The sequence below is a fragment of the Vicugna pacos genome, chromosome 8, assembly GCF_048564905.1.
Source record: "Vicugna pacos chromosome 8, VicPac4, whole genome shotgun sequence".
In the NCBI taxonomy this organism is placed as follows: domain Eukaryota; kingdom Metazoa; phylum Chordata; class Mammalia; order Artiodactyla; family Camelidae; genus Vicugna; species Vicugna pacos.
The window spans coordinates 72,568,252-72,587,996 of record NC_132994.1 but is presented as its reverse complement, the minus strand read 5'-3'; the positions used below and the strand labels follow the sequence as shown (position 1 = coordinate 72,587,996).

Below are 19,745 nucleotides of genomic sequence, written 5' to 3'. Positions count from 1 at the left end.
GTGGACATTCCACCAACCCACCTTTTGGGGCGTTAAACTACGGGGATACATGGCTGAGCAAGACTGATAACAAGAATCACTACAATTTATAAAGTACTTGATTCCTTTCAGTGTTTTCTGCTCTGACAGCTCTACGAACACTTGTGTGTCCTGAGGCTCACAGAGTCCTGTGTCACAGCTGTGCCTGCTTCTTCAGACCCAAACGCTCAGCAGACAGATGCATTTAAATGGGGAAGATCTGAAATACAGCCGGGCTCCTTTTCTCACAATCTAGTAAAACCTAGTTATTATACAAGAAGCTGTTTCACCTGAAAATTAATTAACTGGGCAGTGTTTTAGAAAAGGCTGCTCTATCATTACTTGTATCCAGTCTCTCTTCAGTAACGGTCTTAAGGGAATAAGATAAAAAGAATAAAGACTAGAACAAACGGGTAAAATCTATATAGTTAGTTCTCCACTGGCAGTTTCTTAAGTTATCAAGCAAAACTACTCAATTTAATGAACGACTGGAAACCCCCTTTCAAAAAATCTCACTTCTGTTGCTCTTAGAACACATTTTACAAATGAAACCAAAACCCAGAACCCTCTACAAAAGATAAAAAGGGTGTGCTTTTGTCATGTCTGAAGAGAAAAGGGCCAACCCTGTAAGATTTAACCTAAAGAAGTATAATTGTTGCTATTTCTAACAGAGCCATCTTTTAATCAAGTTCTGTATTTCCCTTACCAATTTTATTTCCTCTTTGCCACTTAAAGGTCACCTTCCTCAAGCCAACGTGCATGACATTATCGTAGGATTTAGGGGTGTCACAAACTTGACCAATGATATTCTTTCTCCTCATTTCTTGGTATCTCTTCTCTTCGAACAATCGGACTGACTTCTGGATGGCTTCTATGGGTCCTTGCTTAGAAGCAGTATCTGCAGGGAGAATTGCCAACTCAGTAGTCCCCACAGCTATAATCAGGTCAATTTCGGGCAAATAAAAATAAAAACAGAGCAATAAACATTTGCACTCCATCACGGTGTTACTGACTCAGATATACCACAGGGGAATTAAAGTCCATCAAACTCTAACACCTGTAGAGGACACCACCCAGCATATAGATACACACATAACACAGAAGCTGGTCAGACAAAACCGATCACTTCCTCCCCCAAGACTCTTGGTTAGACTCTGCAGTAACCACCCTCTGCGTCTAGGTTTCTCCTCTCTCTCCAGTCCGCTCTCACTGACCAGAATCACCTTACTAAAATACAAAATCTGACAGTGCTATTCTCCCACATAATTTATGTCATGGTCCATCACAACCCGTTTATCAAAACTCCAAGGCCATTATGCAGGGTCTATGCGGGTTCACTTCTGTAAGCCACACCCCCTTTCTCCACCCACAGGCTCTGGACCAGCCCTACTGAAAAGGCGCTACAGAAAACAGCAACCGAGCCGCACTCCTCGGCCCTGTCCCCAATTTCCGCCTTCTCACTGCCAGGGCTCTGCACAAATACTGCTCCTCTTCCAGGAAGCCATCTCTAGGGGAGGGAATTAAGTTTTCCTGTCTCGAGAGCAAAGGCTCTGGAATCAGAATGCCTGGAACAAAGCCCGGGCTTCACCATCTTCTAGGTGTTTGACAATCGGCTAGCTAATTAACTTCCTTTACACATCAAATTCCTAATCTGCAAAATGAAGGTAATAATACCTCGTTTACAGAGATATTGTGAGGACTGACAGAAATCACACACATAACGCTTTTAGCCCAGTGCCCGGAACGCAGGAATACTCAGTAAGTTTTAGCTATCTTATAATTTTTATTACTCCTTATTTTCCCATCAAGCTATCTCTATTTCTCCAACTTATTTTATCATGATTTACAGTAAGAAATATCTTTCACACATAGACATCTAAAACAGCAGTTACGAACTTTCTAAGAGCCTGACTTTTCCGACAAAGAGATCATTTAGGATGGGGTGAGTGAAAGGCTACTTTGAGAAAGAAATTCCCAGAGATGTACAGTGGTCCAATTACAGTGTCCAACTACAGTTACTTCTTAAAAACATAGATCCTCGTTTCCTCTACCTCAATACATGCACATCAAGTCTGCTGGGCACTGAGCAAGAGTTCACAGCGGTGAGGCCATGGACTCCACTGTCAAAAAAAAAAAAGGCCTTTCCCAGAAACATTTAACAGTAAAAATTTCTCAAGCTTTCCCAGTCTTTAATATGTCAATGTAAACTGTAACTCTCCCAAGAGTTCCCAAGTTTATTTGACCACAAAGTATTTGTTTTGAAAATTATTACGAAGACCTGGTATCCGTGGGAAGCACTGGTGACGCAAGAGCCGATGGAGAAACCCTGCTCCCCTCACCCAGCCCCGAACTGATGAAATTCCCCACCCCCTCTACCCACATCCAACCTGCCCCTGGACAGCCCAACGCTGCGTCTCAGTTTCTGCCTCCACTCCTTTGCCAGATCCCACCTGAGCCCAAAATCTCATCGTCTGACAATGCATTACTACAGCAGTGTACCAGCCCGTCCCCCTGTGTCCTCCCATTCAGGCAGCAGTTAACCCACCTCAGCCCCTTCCCTCTCTCCGCCCTCCGTGAGCATAGGCGGCTTCAAGCTCAAGAGGCGTCGGGGGCTGCCCGTCACCTTCGGGTAAGGCCTTAACCATTCAGCCTATCGCTGAGACAGACCATGGTCAGATCTCCCCTCGCCCTTTCCATTTCGCCTCCATTGACATCCACACTATCTGGTCTGAGCCAGCTGCTCTATTCTTTAGTCACTGGGCCTCCAGATGTGTTTCTCATTCTGTACTTTTCCTCCTGGCTTGATGCAGACCTGTCCTTCCTGCAAGGGCCAGTTCAAGCCCCAGCGCCAGCCCCCCAGCCCCCACCCCTCAATCCCTCCTGAAGGCTCTGGACCCTGGTGGACCACCCCCCTCCTGCTCAGCCACACATATTGGCTAGGGGCGCTGTGTGGGAAGAGCCCCGGACCTGGAGGCAGAAGCAGTGCATTCCGGCCACAGCTCTCTATTTACTGCCTTGACCAAATTATCTGGCCTGTCAGAAACTGGTATCATTTACAAAAAGAGAACAGGATCTATTCTGCCTGTGGCTCAAAATCATTGTGACGAAGAATATGTGAAAACATTTTGTGGATCATCAAGTGCTAGACCAGGGGTTTTTCCTATTTATTCTTTTGATTTGTACTGACTCTTCACCTGCTTTGTAAGATAAATGCTTTCTCTCAACTTCTTAACATAAGAAATAAAGGGTTACTTATTTCACAAATATTTACGATATTCCTACCATGTACAAAGAATTATGCTAAGGGCCCACCTAGATGATACATAAAGTTAACACAGCTTAAAGAATACAAAACTGAGCAGGCCATGTTCCTGACCCAAAGGAGTTTGTAATCATAAGAAACAAGGAAATGTACACAATCACAGCACATAAGAAAGTGATGTCAGACGTATAAAGGAGATCACAAAGCGTTCACGCAGGTCTAATAATTCAGAAGCTAAAGCATATTTTAGCTGAAACCGCTCACTTTATGCTTAAACATTTTAAGTTCAACATTCTTTCTCTTACCCTTAGTCTGACTGATAAGTGTCCGAAGCTCCCAACTTCTTCGAGTTGACCCACTTGAATCACCTTTTGGATATGCTGGTTCTGCAGAAATATTTTCCATACAAATTAAGACAACAGAACAAATAGGCTCATTTAATTCAAAGCAAGACTGGAATGGTGAGTAGTGATGATTAGTTACCATCAACCTGTCATTTCTGGTGGTTAATTTCCATTTCATGTGAGTGTGAAAAGCTGTCTCTACAATCATTATAGTCAGTTGCACCAAAGAAGGTGTTAGTGGAGTTACAGAACTTTAACTGCATAAACTTCCCACAAGGAATAGACAACAGAACACTGAGCGGAAGCTGGACTCTTTGGAGGCCCCCCTCTGGAGGTCCTGCCCGGGAGCCCAGCCAGGGCTACAGCAGGAGCAACCGCTAGACTCCTAGGTCCGCAGTGCAATAAAACTTCAGCATATCATCAACAAACACAGCGCCACTTCTGTATTTTTAAAGTGAATAAGAGTGCTCTGCAATTAAAATATCAGGGATAATAATTTTTAAAAAGTATTTAGCAACAAAAGTAGAAAATGCAAATACAGCTAAAAAGGCTTCTATGTTAAAAAGCCAATGTGCTCAGTGTTAAGTCTTCTTGCAAAGCTCTGTCGTTTCTCATTCTTCATTTCTGTTAACAGCAGAACTGGCAACAGTAGAAACTGGTGGACCGAGGCAAAAGGTCAGGTCAGCTGGGGACGCAGCTGACAGCCTTACACACTCACCGTCTCGCTCCTCGGTGGGGCTTGAGTGACGACTCAAGGACCTGAACTGCAACTCAGCTGCTATGGAAGCCAAGCGATCGTTTTCAGGGACACTGGAACCCCTGTTTCAATATTGTTAAAAATTAAGCTATCAAGTCAATGGAACTCAGAATGACAGTCCTGTGAGACTCTCCTAGGCAGTGACTCTCAACTGGGGGTGATGCTGCCTGCCAGGAACATCTGGCATCTAGGGGGTAAAGGACAATGCGAAGGACAGCCCCAAACCAAGAATTATTCACCCAGAACGACAGTGCTGCTGCTGAGAAACCTGGCTCCAGAGTTCGGAAGGACAGCAACATTGCTATCCCTCCACAGCCAACACACGAGAACCTGACTGCGTAAGACATTATTTTATGTTAAGAACAGCAACAAAAATTAAAAAAAAAAACACAGTATTTACTGAAGTGTCACTAACGTGTAATGAAAGCGCCATAATTTAAGCCCAGGATGGATCAAAACTATGAGCCAACCCTAGTTAATTTTTGTTTAAAATTATCATCACACCTATATTTCTGTACTTAATTCTGTTAAAAGTGCTAAAATCATTACATGTTTCAAAAGAGCTCAAATCTCTCAACAAGCAATTGGAAAGGAATACCTAATGATTTCTCAAGCAGTAGCCAAGCAAAGGTGCAAAAGAGCAGGAGGCACAACACAGAAGGGACAGAGTGAATCTGCTGCTTTTGTAGAACAGAGCTAAGTGCTCAGCAATCCAGAACGAAGCCATCAAGAGTAAATAAAGCCCAGAATTAAATAAGGGGAAGTGTTAAAACTGTAACTCAAATCGTCCAAAATAAATAAGGCGTTAGTTTATTAATAAGTTTAGTGCCTATTCTTTAAACAATATAATGAAGTATGGTAGCATTTATGCTCTTTTTTTATTATACACTGAGTGGGTTTAGGGCAACAAGGTCTACTGGACAGACGTTCACAAATTATGACATATGCAGTGCTTTTCCATTTCCCTAAACTCTCAAATCCAGTATAGTACTTGTCAAGTCTGAAGACAGGGGGCCATCTTCTCCTGCCATGTAGTTCATTACGAAGTCTTCGTAGTACCATTTCATGGAAAAAGCACTGATGCTCAAGTGAAGACACACATCCCACTCCTGAGCTGTGCCGAGACCGGGACCATGGAGAAGCCGCTCCACGCCTCTGTTTTCCTGATTTCCCAGAAATGAAATTAGCCAATTCCACGTCCTCAGATTTTTGCCAGGGTTAATAGGCAAGGGAACACACTTACATGAAGTTGTTCAGGTGAAAGTTTAACAACTAGCTGCAGGGGGAACGGGGAGGTTGGAGACTTCAACAATTTCTCTGGTGTAACGACTGGTTTGCAAAATTCCTAAAAAATTATCAATCAGCTCTTGCCAACCAGTAAGAGCCAGATCCAGCAAGGAGAACACGGCAAACATTTTTTCCAAACAAGGTAAGATAACTGAAGCCCAGCCTATTTCCTAAGTCAAACCACATCAAATCAAAATATTTATTGGATTTGTGGGGCAAAAAATTTCACTGGCTGATGTATCTCTAAGACATTCTGGGGCTGCACACACACCCACCAATGCCAGGAAGCGCAGGTATCATTCTGCTTCCTCACAGCACGTTCACAACCTGGCACGGAGCCGAGACCCCAGCTTTCGGGCACAAGGCAGTGCATCTCAAGGTCCACCCCACAGGTTCCCCGGGAAGGGCCACAGCACAAAGTTACAGCGAGCGTGTGCCAGGCTGCAGGGCAGCAGCGGGGCTGCTGACCTCGGTTTTGCACCTCTTCACCGGCTCTGCTGGTCTCCACTGTCACGCACCCCTCCACAAAGAAAACTTTATTCTTCTGTAGAAGAAGGCATTCGAGGTGGCATGTTACAATGGTAGTAAAATTTCTAAACCTCAAGGATCATCCTAAAGCATCTATGAAGGACACTTATGAAATTCCACTCACAATGCGCTGAAAAACTGCTTATGCGAAGCCTAGACAAAATGCGTGTGTGTCACTGCTACACCAGCGCACACTTAGTGTACACACCACTGACTTATAAAAGCCTTAAACCGCAGTTCATGAGATCTCTAGTTCTGAAGAAATCTTGTGAGCGGGGAAGCAGCAGATGTGGGACCAGGCACCACGGTTCTGGTGAAGAGTTCTCCTCAACTACAACTGCATTTTAGGGCACGTGGCTTCCCGTACTGTATTTATCAAAAAGACAGCTTCAACCCCCCAACAGGGACATGAAGCCTACGCGGCAATGTTTGCCGTGAAATGTTCTATACATAAAAAAGAGAGTAAATGGGAATTTGTTCAATGTTAATTGTTAATTTTTTTTAGTTGACTGCTTAAGCTGTGAAAGACTGATTTTTTTTTAGGTTACAGACATTTGTCATTAAAAATTAGGAATATTATTTTAATGAATGAGAAAAGTGGAAATATCTGTAGAAATTTGAGACTGTTATAAAGTAAGGCTAAAAACATTCTAGTCTATTTTAAACTCTAAAGCTATGTGTCATCTTTCTGCCAACATTATTCTAAGATTTTTTCTTAGGAGCAGGATACAGAGCACTGAGTTCCTTCACAATTTCATCTTTTTTGGTCAGTTTTGTTTGACTCTATCACCATCCTTACTGGAAGATGAGAACAGTGACAGAGTCCATCCCACCAGGCACCAAGGCGGAATTAAGAGTGACCAATGTCCCTTCTCCATTAAGTATGGGACCTTGACGGCCAAAACAAACAAGCGAAAAAAAACCCAACAACTAGAAAGGGCAAACTGCAGCATCCTCATTACTTATAGAGACGGAAGACTTCATGCAAGAGACCGCAGTTTTCCCGAAGCTTGCTGAATGCTTGAGCGCTCTCTCCAGTAACGGTCTGTTCCTCACATGAGACACGAACCCCATGAACTCCTTTCTCCAGTTATAAACTACTTCTCATCAACAACTGTACAAATTAGGAAGTTTGGTTAGAAAAATGAACCTCTTAAAAAAAACAAATCACCACCTAATGGTATTAACTAGAAGTCATCTTTGAGTAGCTCCTCAGAAGCTCCTCAGCAAAGGCGCTATTTGCCAAAACCCACGTATCCGTGGGCCCGCTCCTCTCCTCTGATACTCTGTGTAGTTGTTATTAGCAGAGACGCCGGGCATTTGGGCCCATATTCACTCCAGGGCAGTATAAAACTCAGGCAGATTATCTAGCTGCGCTGGTCAGTGCTGGAGCCCCAGGGCCATGACACCCCGCGGGGGTCCTGAGCATCACCCCTGCCACCGGAAGACTGTCCCGCCATGTCTCGGGACGCGCCCCCAGAGCTGAGGTCACTGCAGAGGGGCACACGGGTGGTGGGGGGGGACATGACGCGGGTGGAGTGAGACTACCTGGCATCATGGGCACTGCTGATGGGTTTGGGTGGTGCAGAGTCGCTGCCTGAGGGGCCGGGACGCCCGGCGGCGGGGCTGCCGTGGCTCCGCGCGTCCGAAGGCACGCTCCGGGTGCTGGGAGGAGAAGAGAAGCTTCAGGAACACAGGTGGGAAAAGGGGGTGGAATCTCAGTGGTTTTCAATTAAAAATAAAATACGGGGAGGAAGTGAAAAAAAGAAGTTTAAATATTTTTAAAATATTTTAAAATATAAAATGCAAACTGTTCTTTGAGACTCAGGTCTAGATATAAAAATGAAAAATAACTAATTTCACACTATTTAAAAACTGCTGTCCTTTCCTCGGAAATACTGTTGAATAAATTAACTTTAAAAAACTGAGTATACAGGGGAGAAAGGATGCTTGATACCTCAAGATGCAGAAATGCCACCACATTCAAGGCAAGTATTCTGAATGTACTAGAGTTTCAGAACTCACTTTAGTGTTTAAGTTGCTCCGTAATTATATACGCACAAAAGAGCCAAAACTGAAAGGGTCACTCCAGTTTTCCCTCCACTTTTAAACTGACATTTAGTTTCAAATGTTTCAAATGTTTACTATGCTTTGTGCATAGTATGAATTTGTTTTCCTAAAGTTATTTTTCAAAGAAAGAGAAAGAATTATTCCAAAGCTGGAAAGCATTTAGTAGCTTGAGGTTATGAATAAGCTGAGAGGCTAAGTTATCTTGAAAGGTTCAAGTCTATTTTAAATTTGCAGGTCTTCTTCTTTTGCAACTAAGGCAATGTGGTATGTCTTCAAGATAACGAAAAAAAGAGCTTTAAAAAACGTATAAACAAGAACACAGAAAAAAATGCTTAGTTATCAGAGCAAGCATCAGCAGCTCTCAGAGTATTAGCATGCTCATCAGAGAAGAATGCATAAAGCACATGACTAGATACGCGCCCAATACCTGAATCCCTCTGGCGTGGGGATAATTAGATGGGGGTTAGGAGGGTCGCTGTGGCATCGAGGCACCTTCACAGGACGGGGGCTGTTCCGATGAATGGCTGCCAGGGGAAAGAGCGACAAGTGCAACTTGTTAAAGGGCCAGCAGAAAACTGTCAAACCAGACAATTCAGTGGAAATGGGAGGTGGCTGACTTTTGCTGGTGATCAAAATAAAACCATTTATCTAAATAAGAAAATTGTATTATATACATAAATATGAGGAAAATATCACTTTCTGAAAGTTAATAAAGTTCTATTATATGTTCAAACTTTTTTCCATTAAAAACATTTTTAAAATCCTGGCGTGAAACATACATAATGTGTATGAAACCGATGATGTGACCTATTTTAGAGACGGATGAAAATGTAGCTTACGTGGCATCTCTCTACTACAAAGGAGTTCCTTACGTTGCCTACACTTTTAAAAAGAGTCTGGCGACACTTCAACAGGTCCTGAGTTGGGGAGGGGTCACTGTCATTTTCCCGAGTACCTGGAGTTTTATTTAATTCCTTTAAACCAAATGAGGAGGGTGGGCACAGTTTAAATTGGTCCTTTTCAGAACATGTTCTCTTGTCCTTTTAAATATTCTGGTAGAAGGTAAATGTGGATAAAATTTAAAACAAAATTTAAAAACTAGATAAAACTTTAAGCAAAATTTAAGACACCTTTCCTAGTAATTGCAAAAACGCTGACAATTCTGTTTTCCCAATCCCTAGATGTAACCAGTCAGGAACATAGAATTATACTTCGTCTAATTTTCCCTAATACCTTGTCCTCTTATTTTTAACTTTTAAACTCTTCTTAGTTTTTTAAAATGTCTTATTTTCTCTTCATATATTAATAATTTTAGTCTACATATGTTTTATTCCAAATATGTTTTATCCTAAATGGAAATAGTTCTTTCTTCCTCATTTTTGTTTGTTTACCTTTAATAACATTACATAGGAAAGACAGAAGTACGAAAAATAAAGAGATCTTAAGGGAAAACTTGCAAAAAAACACAAGTAATTATTAAGAAGAAATTCAGGTAATTTGTGTCTCTGGCTCATTATCTCAACTATTACAATGCTAAACAGAAGAAATCCAACAGCAACAAAGGCAAGAAGAAAAAAATAACAAGTGTTTTGCTGAGAATGGTGATATCTTTAATTCAGCAAACATTCTGAGAACTACTGAAATATTACCACAAACGTTTCCCATGAAGGTATAAAATAAAGACATTCTGTTAAAACACATGCATACAACTTTAACATCCTTCATGCATGAAAAAGAGTGTTTCTTTAAAGAGTACATATATCTAATTGTTACAGAACTGTGCTACTTCATTAAAAAGAAGATCCAAATGGCCAATAAACATAAAATAGATGCTCAAATTTCACTAGTGGTAAACATTTATTATAGAGATTTTTTTCGTGGCAAAACTAACAAACGTCCATAAGGAAATGGAGGAAAGAATTGTACGTCCCTATGGACACAATGCAAACGCTGAAGAGAATGAATTGGATGGAACCCTGTTGACATGGAGGGATTTCTATACTTGTCAGATAGGAAAAGCAAGAGGTTAATATCCAGCATGATCCAGTTTTTATGCAGTAAATGCCAGGAAAACAAACAATGCTATGCTTGTGTGATTTCATGGGCATAAAGAAAGGTATGGTAGAATGCATCTGTGTAATTACATAAGCAAACGGAAAATACAGAAGCTTATATACTAGACTGTTATCATTAGTTACAAGCATGGAGCAGAGGGAGAGAAACAAGCAAGCGGAAGAGTAACACCAATGTCCTCTCACCTTCATTAATTTCCCTCTAAGGAAAGAGCACAAAACTAAATGACGACTCCCGCCACGTGCAGAACACTTCAGGTAGTAACAAAGTGCCGTCACCTCCTGAAGCCTCATTAGCGTCTGGTGTTAAGCGCTGGAAGGGGAGGCTCAGAGATGTTAAATGAGCGGCCCCAAGTCCACCTGGCTCCCAGTCCAGGGCCGTCTCCACCACCCCCGTGGCTGAGAGGATGAAGGGCAGCTCACGCCTGCAGGGAGCACTGTTGACCGCCTGTGCCCTGCAGGGCGGGGGAGGCAGAGCACAGCGAGTGCCTCGCCGGGTAGCAGGGATCACCCCTGGGCTGCGCAAGTGGGAAGAGGTTTTTCCTTTTGTAGTATTTTCCCATGTGTACGTTGTCTACATTTTTCTACATGCTTCTACACTGTAGTTTTTTCTACAATGAATATGATTTCTTATGTAATAAAATATTTTAAAGTAATTTTTACTGAATTATTGATCATGTACTTTTAGAGAAATATTATGAGAAGTCAGAAAATCAAAGTACTTATGACAGTATGCTTAATCAAAAGTTTGAAAGAATACAGTATGTTTTACATAAAATGTTCGAGTAGTTTTACAAATGGTAACTTTCATTTCATAGCTGCCTTGTGAGAAAGAGGTATAAACTGAGTGAATTTTAAACACAAAGAACGAAGCACTAAAACCTGGTCTCCTAAACTCTGAGTAGCTACCAAGTACCCTTTAAGATACAGCTGCTGCTCACTTTACATTTACCATTTATGAATTATTTTATTTTGTGTAATTGTAATTGTTTAAAATTTCTAAGTTTTCATTTTTGGGTATTTATTACATAAAAATGCAGTTTTGTTTTTGTTTACTATCTCAAGAATGGGGTCAGACAGCCTTTTTCTAATACACATTTCAAATTTCAACATACACTGTAAAACTATGTATTAACTGTAACTTAAAACTGCAATTTAAGTATATTGTGGAAGAACTTAACTTTTTTTCATAGTAAAACCAAATAGGAATGGAGGGAAAACCAATCAGAAATCTTCTATGTTAGAGAGGAATGGGCACCTGGGAAGCTGCGAGGAAGCCAGCTCGTTCTCCTCCAACAGGTGCGGAAGGGCGGGCAGAACAATCATCCTCACCCACCTCCAGCAAGAAAGGCCCCAGCTGCTCACAGACAACTATTTTCTCCAAGTCTTTCCTCCCCAAAAGAAAAGAATTTAAGGAGGAGAACAGAATGGGAATGTTGATGCACTAAAAAAGGAAAAAAAATGTAGTAACACTGTTGGCAAGCACAGAACACCTGGTGGGGGCATTCTAACCTTCCTGCTAATTGAGAACGACTACTGTGGAGTTCTCTATAGATACACACCTCATTCCTAGAACTTTCATTGTCATTTTCCTGAATATTCTTACAGAACCTCTATACGATTTTAAATGACTGCAATTATAAGACAACGTGCTCACCCAAACCAGCAGGTTCCAGGAGAAACACTTTATTAACTGCTGTCTTACCAAGGTACGAACCTGTAATAGGGCTGTGTGGCTTTCCTATCACGTGGCTGATGCATTCATTCATCAAGGCTTGCAAACTCTAGAAACCAAAGGAAACGGGACAGGAGGAGAGAAAAATGTATACTCTCTCAATTATATTAGTAGCACCACTTAAGCGTTCGGTATATTTAAAAGAAACATGCTATCCTTAAGAAAATGCTTTCAAAGTTAGTTTAAAAGAAAACAGGTACAGTGCAGTGTACTGTACATATCAGTTTACATGCAATGTGTGTATGTAGTCGAGCTGTAATAATTTTACCTAATAAAACTGAAAAAGGAAGGGAAAAAAGCTACAGAATGAGAAGACATTGTTCAAACTGCTCTTGAGAAGCTTTTTAACGAAGAATAAAACACTTACATTCTCAAAAAAAGGAAACAGGTATGACATAAATCAAACACAAACTGCACATAACTTAAGATAACAGACACTCCACTTTCGTAAGTAAAAGCAAAGTGGCATTCAGTTCCCTCTCATGCAGTGATGTGTATGAGCGAGGAACTTCTACTTCTGTAATCATCTCTACTGTCTGGAGGCTAAAACGAATGAATTCACATTTGAACAGCGTCCTTTTGATCTGACAATTTACCTGAATACTGGTGATAATATTTAACCTTTGGCATCATGCTCTCAAATGACACGCACTGAAGTGAAACAGCTCTCCCCTAAAAAGCAGCAGCACTTTATAAAACACAAAACTGACAAATGTCAATGCAGGCTGCACGACCAACTGCACACTGACTTAGCTGAACAATACTGCTGTAAAGGGAAAAGCGCACTGAATGTCTCACATGCTATTAAGAGTGCTTTAACTCCTCAGCCTCATCATCACAATTATGTGAAAACACTTAAGAAGCACTATTAAATTAATAAAAAGATACACAATCAGGAATAGAGAGTGATCAATTTACTTGGTTTTTAATGGAAAAAACTGAAGAATATCCCATACCAGAAAGTCATCTTCTGGTAGAGCTGAAATAAAAGCAGGTTCAATAGCTTGCAGGAAGTCGAAACCTTGAGTTGCCCACCTGTAACAGGGAAAAGTTTGGTAATCCAAAAACAATCCAGCAAATGCCATGGCAATTTTAATCTATGTGATACTGAAGAACAATCTGACTGGAAAATTACTATCCAGGACAAAGTGCATTTCTTTGTCTATGCATCCCTCGGGGAGTAAGTTTACAGTGTGTTTTGAGAAAGACAAAAATGGCTTCTTCATCAAGGAACTAGCTACCAATTTGTTTTCCATTTATACTAAATAACAGGTGTAAATTTCACGGAGGAGGAAAGGAGGGAGGGCCTGTCCAGAGAGAATGTGAACTCCTTAAAGAGTACTCATTTGGGAACAAATTTTTTTTTAAATGTTTTGCAAAAGTTATAGGGACTTCATGTAAACAGGCTTATTTAAAGAAAAGAGAAAGAAAAAAAAAACCTGATCTCCAAAGAGTTCAAAATGCTCCTTTCTGTGTCACCAGCTCAGAACTTCCACATAAAATGTAAGGACACAAGACCACCAAGCCCACATGAAGGAAACCACCGACATGCTTCTTACCTGGGTCTTGTGCCTCTCCCGCTCTCACACTTGGTTAGGACGTAATTCATCCACTTCCGGGCAAAGCTTATATACTTGTCTCCTATCTTCTGTCTAAACTCGCCAGACATCAAGCGAACCACTTCTTTGTGATACTGTAAGAAGATTTCATGTGCATCAAAATTAAGAAGAAAACAATTATACAAATACCTAAACGCTGTAATGCCATGTCTGTTTAAAACGTCACTTTTCTAAAAACAAAAAGCAAATGCCAGTGACCTTTACATATTCTGAAGAGTATATTCATGCTCAGTTATATTCAGTTTTATTTATATATATATATATATATTCAGCTATAGAGAATATGTCTTAAAATGCCATTTCACAACTGTTTTACTCATAAGTTTAAATTAAGAATATGCTTTTAGGACATTAAACATCTCTTAAAGGAGGTTTTTAAATCCAAGTGCATAGTTGTAAACACAAAATAAAAACGGGGCAACCGTCTGACATTTAAAAGTAGAGAAACGTTTCTGATACGCGGCAGCGGTGTGAGATGACGCTCCTAGCTAAGCTGTGATTACAACAACGAGATCGTGACGTCTCCTGTACGAGAATCCTAATACATTTTATAAGTAAATTACAAAGCAACTGCAGAACTGTGCTGTTTTCCCTCTTATTTCGTACCTACCTCGAACCCAAAATTGTAGCCCTGAATCATGGCTTCCCGGTAGTACTGCTGCAGCGTGGCGGACTCGGACTCGTCAACCTCAGCATCGAATTCTGAAGTGAACATGTGGTCCACTCGGTCAATGGCATCGCTGATTCTGTTGCAAAGCTCTAAGGCATCATTCTAAAGAGTCCCAAACCATAATTAATCCAAAACGAAATGAACCGCACAGTACCTACTGTATGCTAGAGGAAGATCTCTTTCATCATCACACAGACATCAACCACCGCAATGTACTTCAGCCGTATTTATTTTGGTTATTCAAAAGGAATGACCAAAATTAGAAAATATTATAGTATTTTCATCATTATCTGTATTAGGTATTCTTAAAATCCTACGAAATACAAGAGGGAAACAATCCACTTAAAGTAGAACGCCTAATTACAATGTGGTCTTTGCACAGACGCTTCCAGCTTCAACATGTCTCCGTGTCCACTACCAGCTGTTTTCTGCCCTCGGTGTCTGCACAGCTGTGAATATGGATCCAATCCCACAGAGTGAACTAACGATGTGTTTCTAATGACCCCACAATGTATCAAGTCATACTCTTCTTATCCCTGGCTACTCTCTAGTCCAAGGGTCCTCAACTGGGGCCAAGTTTATCACCCCAGGGGACACTTGCAATGTCTGGATATATTTTTTGTTGTCCAAACAAGGGGATGTAGGGGGAGTGTGTGTGTGAAATCTTCTGACATCTTTTGGGTTGAGCCCAGGGATGTTGCCAGACATCTTACAACACACAGGATAGCTCCCCAAAACAAAGAATTAGTGATTGACCCAAAATGTCAACAGTATGGAGGCCGAGAAACTCTGCCCTAGTTTAAGTTTTGTTGTCTCCCCTAATCAATACTACAATAGCTCCAAATGGGGTACCCTTTCCACACATCCTTAAACACATTCATGTGTACACACAGTCTCTATCAGGCAATTCCCCTACATATTATTCCAAAATATTCTTCCTGAATCTTCAACATTCACTGAGGCTAGAGAATAAAATCCAAAATCTCTCAACAGCCTGATTTTTGCCCACTTGATTTTACCAGCCTTCTCTCCCACTGCTTTCTACCGTATCCACCAAGGTCCAACACATCAGACCACAGGTTATTCTCATAACCCTGGTCCATGGACACTGATGCCCAAATGTTTCTCATATTCGTCCCTTCCCAATTTACATCTTTTGAAATGCCTCCATGGTGGCAATTCCTAGGTGTTACCAGGAGGATCTAATCTCTCCCTCCTCTGTACTTTACATGACAGTGCAGGTCCTTAAGGCTGTAAGTTCCTTAAGCTCAAGAATAACCAACATATTACATAAAATTCTGTCCTCTCCAGAGTACACTGATTCAAACTAAAAGAAAAAACAAAAGTCCCCTGCCCTGGCATTAGAACGGGATGACAATCCATAAGCAAGAACGCTTACAGATAAATAAGACAAATGAGACTGACAGAAGAAAAATGAATATTTATCAAAATACTTATAATTTCAAGAACCATTTCCTGCTTTAAGAAGTCAAGCCTTAATGTGACAGAGAAGATGTAACTGATGACCTGTGGAAAAGTGCAGATGGACCAAGACCGATGAATAGAATACAAAATAGAAAGCAGTGAAAACAGGAAATGATGGGAAGAGACGGCGAGGCTCTGGCCCGTCATGAGCTCTGAAGACCTTTCTACAACTGGCTTTCTCTAAAACAATCACTGTGGCTGAATCATCTGTTAAATAAAAGACTACATAAATCTTCTTTCAAATTACACATTGTAGATTCAAGGTAACTCTAGTAAATACTGGTAACTGCTAAAGGAGGAATAAGCTTGGATTAGGAATGAAGAGACCTAAATTCCAATATTAACCAGCCACACGAACATTAAGAAGTCACACAACTGTTCGAATTTTTATTCCGTCCAGTCTAACATTCTACAGTTTCAGGAAAGATCCAGGAGATTTTTAACTTAGACATGGGAAAACGTGTACTGGGAAGAGAGGACAAGTTAAGAAACAAAGTCCCTTGAGTGATATTAAACTATAAGATACCGATTCTCCCCTGGCATCTTCACATCTTTAGCAAATAAGTCAGCTAAGGTAGAGCTGACAGTGAAGTACCTTCAGCTGCTGCAAAGCTTTGGCGATGACCGGCTGACTGGACGTCTGCTCCTGGCGTAGGGTCATGAGACCTTCAATGGACTGCTGGAAAGCTTTTCTCTGAATTATGAGATGTGCAGACTCCATGACAACTAGCAAAAGATTATCCACCTGGGAGGGAAATCATGCACAGGCTTAAACACAGACCCAGTTACTGTCTTCCATCTAGTTCAGCTCCCAGTCCCCAAACACCACCAATCTCAGGGCCACCAGGCCAGCAGCCATCTGATCAGAAAGTAGCTGTCAAGCAAAGCTCCTCCCACAGAGCAACACACTGCAGGGGGCACTGGCGGCTGAGATCTCCAGCGCAATGGTGAGGAATCCCATGGGATTATGTGAGCGTCATGTCTCTGAAATATCCTGGAACTCAAGTAACTCAGCAGTCCTAGGGCTGTGTGTGTATGTGTGTGTGTCTATGTGTATGTGTTGAAGCCACAGGTGAAGATGGAAAATGCAGGAGTAAGAGTGGGATGAGATGAGAGGCCTTGAATGAGACAGAAATCAAGACTTTATGATTTTTACTGTTTAAGTGATGATCATTACAGTACTTTGAGTAGACCTGTGATGAGATGTGTGAATTATAAGCATCATTCTTGAAGTATCGAAACAAGCAAACATATAGAATTCGAGGAGGGAAGGCAAGGATTGAAGTAGGGAAACTAAAAGTGGGACCCTGCAACAGTTCAAGAAAGGGCTGACAGGTCTGAGGGAGAGGCTCTGGGGAGACAGGGAAAGAGTCATTTATTACAAATGCTTTAGGTTGCTGGGGCCAGTGATTAAGTGGAAGGGTGGGAGGCTGAATTTATATTAACTGTCACATTCTGGTTTAAATAATTGAGTGGACAGAGCACCATTCACCAAGAGAGAGAATCCCAGAGGAAAAGCAGACATGCAGACCTGAGGGGCCAGCCAGCTGGTGTGCTCAGCTCTGGTCAGGCTGTGTGTGAGGGACATGCAGGCACTCACCGTCCGTGCCCCAGAGCTGAACAGAGAACACAGGAGGTGGCCCCTAACAGTTTTAATTAATGAGTTTTATAAATTGTCCTGGGACCCTATTAGGTAGCTGAGATCCTTTACTACAAAAATGAAAGCTAAGTAGCCAGTAAACCAGAGCACTTGGAGAACTGGGATTTCTGGAGCTACAAATTAAATGAGTAAGAAAATCCCTTCTAGACAGTGAGTAGTCAGACCTAACTACATACATGCCTGAAGTAAGGAAAGATATAAATAAAATATTTCAAATATCCCAGTATAATTTAACATATTCAAAGAATCTGATGGAATATTTTAGTACAAGTTATGCTACAAAACCACCTATTAAAACATCAAGGTATACTTCAGGGAAGTGGATACTTGAGACAACAAAACTAATCATTCATAAGCTCCTAAAAATTCACTTTTCCTTAAAGTATTTTAAGTAAGCACTACTGCTTCAAGGTGGGTGGGGGAGGGGGGGGAGAGGACTGGGACTGGGCCACACCTGCATGCTTCTCAAGGTGTCCACAGTCTCCACCTGAGGCACAATTTTGACAGGCTGTGCCTCCCACGTGGCCCAACTGTCGTCTGAATCCCGAGCGAGATCACTGTGTTTGGTTAGAAGCAGGTAGGCGTCAATCAGTACTTCATCTGAATCTTTCGAGCAGTCCTTTCCAGCAGCTGCATTGAGTAATTGCAAAATAATGCTCTTCTCCTCTGCAAGAGTGTCTGGAACAAATACTTGCAAGTTTTCTAAGCCAGGAATTTGTACCTGAAAAAGAAACCCAAAATCTCAAATTAAAGAGCGTCATATATTATAGAAATGCTATCTAAAAAAACACTAGAGAAAGACAAGCGGGTTTGAGGAAGGAGATGTGGGAAAGGCACTACCTAGCGCAAAGAGGGGCAGGGCAAGCACAGTGGTCCCTGAGCATCCACAGAGGGTCGGCTCCAAGACCCCCTCGTATACCAAGATCTGTGGACACTCAAGTCCCGTAGGGAAAATGGCAGAGTATTTGCATATAACCTAGCACATCCTCCCACATACTTTAAATCATCTCTAGATCACCTATAGTATAATGTAAATGCTATGTAAATAGTTACAATGTAAATACTATGTAAATAGTTGCCAAAATGCAAATTCAAGTTTTCCTTTTTGAAACTTTCAGGAATTTGTTTTCCCTAAATATTTTCAATCTGCAGTTAGGTGAATCCATGGATGTTCCATGTCACTGGAGGACGGAGTGGAAGAGGGAACATGTGAATATATTGGTGGAGAGGCTTTGTAAAGTTTCTCCACTTATAGGGCATCCTTCAATTTCTTTATTTTCAACTACTAAGGAAATACTCATCAGGGGAAGAATGTCCCTGAAGCGACCTCAATCAGCGTGACTGCAATGTCGTTTTTATGGAAAGGTGCCCCCACAGAGGAACACGCTGCAGTGGGCACTGACGACCAGGATCTTCAGCACAAGGAGAAGACTCCCATGGGATTGTGCCGGCATCATGTCTTTCCAAACAGAAAATCATCTAACTTAGTAAAAAGGCAAAAAATGTTAATACAGATCCACTATATTCTTGGTGGGGGTACCATAAAAAGTCTTTTAAAGACCATTTTAACAAGGGGTGCATATGTGATTATGTTGTGCAAGTCACACATAAATGTGGGATAAAATTTCCAATAACATCATCATACACAGATTCTGAAAGTACTAAACTCAAACAACTTAAATGAGAGCAAAGATGGGAACTCGGAAAGTGGTTCCAGTGACGGCCAGGACACTGATATCAAAGATTTATGTACAAAGTTTGAATTGTTTCAGGAAATGTGAGGGTGAAAAACGAAACAATTATTTAAAATCAACATTATTTTATATACATTATTTTAAATATATGTGTAACTAATAAATTAAATAGTATGAGTAAATAGTTGAGGCTTTTTTTAAATCTGTATTCTTAAAACCAGTTAGTAAGTCAAGTATGAAAAACTTTGTTTTCCTAATGATTTCACTGGGAAATTATGGGATAGTCTTAAAACTGGGGCCAACATATGGCTTGCAAAGCCTAAAATACTCACTACCTAGACCTTAAAGAAAAAGTTTGCCTGTTTTAGAGTAAGAAAGACAAAACAATTACCTACCTTCACACACTGTCACCTTACCTTACTTACTTACCTTCACATACTGTTTTGATTTCAGGACTTCCAGAAGGTCTCTAACTGGGGCTGAAAATATGAACTCTGCAGCTATTTCCAGGTCCTAGGATCACAGTTACAAAGAAACTTCTTTA

At 41.2% G+C, this 19,745-nt stretch overlaps 1 protein-coding gene and 1 long non-coding RNA gene across 5 annotated transcripts in view; one reads left to right on the top strand and one right to left on the bottom strand.

The window, feature by feature from the left end:
* The window catches only part of MAP3K4 (mitogen-activated protein kinase kinase kinase 4), a 102,582-nt gene that overhangs the window by 8,803 nt on the left and 74,034 nt on the right, over positions 1-19,745 (bottom strand). For 2 of the 3 annotated variants that reach the window (XM_072966131.1, XM_072966133.1), the window contains exons 9-20: positions 19,631-19,714; positions 17,962-18,228; positions 16,443-16,592; positions 14,303-14,464; positions 13,633-13,766; positions 13,030-13,108; positions 12,056-12,122; positions 8,694-8,790; positions 7,745-7,861; positions 4,343-4,443; positions 3,586-3,666; positions 725-916 (exon numbers count right to left, since the gene is read on the bottom strand). In XM_072966131.1, the coding sequence (XP_072822232.1) occupies positions 725-916; positions 3,586-3,666; positions 4,343-4,443; positions 7,745-7,861; positions 8,694-8,790; positions 12,056-12,122; positions 13,030-13,108; positions 13,633-13,766; positions 14,303-14,464; positions 16,443-16,592; positions 17,962-18,228; positions 19,631-19,714 (1,531 nt within the window). The remainder of the gene's footprint in view (positions 1-724; positions 917-3,585; positions 3,667-4,342; positions 4,444-7,744; positions 7,862-8,693; positions 8,791-12,055; positions 12,123-13,029; positions 13,109-13,632; positions 13,767-14,302; positions 14,465-16,442; positions 16,593-17,961; positions 18,229-19,630; positions 19,715-19,745) is intronic. The other variant, XM_072966132.1, reaches the window with a different exon arrangement.
* LOC140697785 (uncharacterized) lies at positions 1,697-4,349 on the top strand. 2 transcript variants are annotated; one of them, XR_012075114.1, is made up of 3 exons: positions 1,697-1,776; positions 3,592-3,741; positions 4,262-4,349. It is a non-coding gene; the product is annotated as an uncharacterized lncRNA (long non-coding RNA). The 2 variants fall into 2 exon arrangements; XR_012075113.1 differs by having other exon boundaries at positions 4,259-4,349.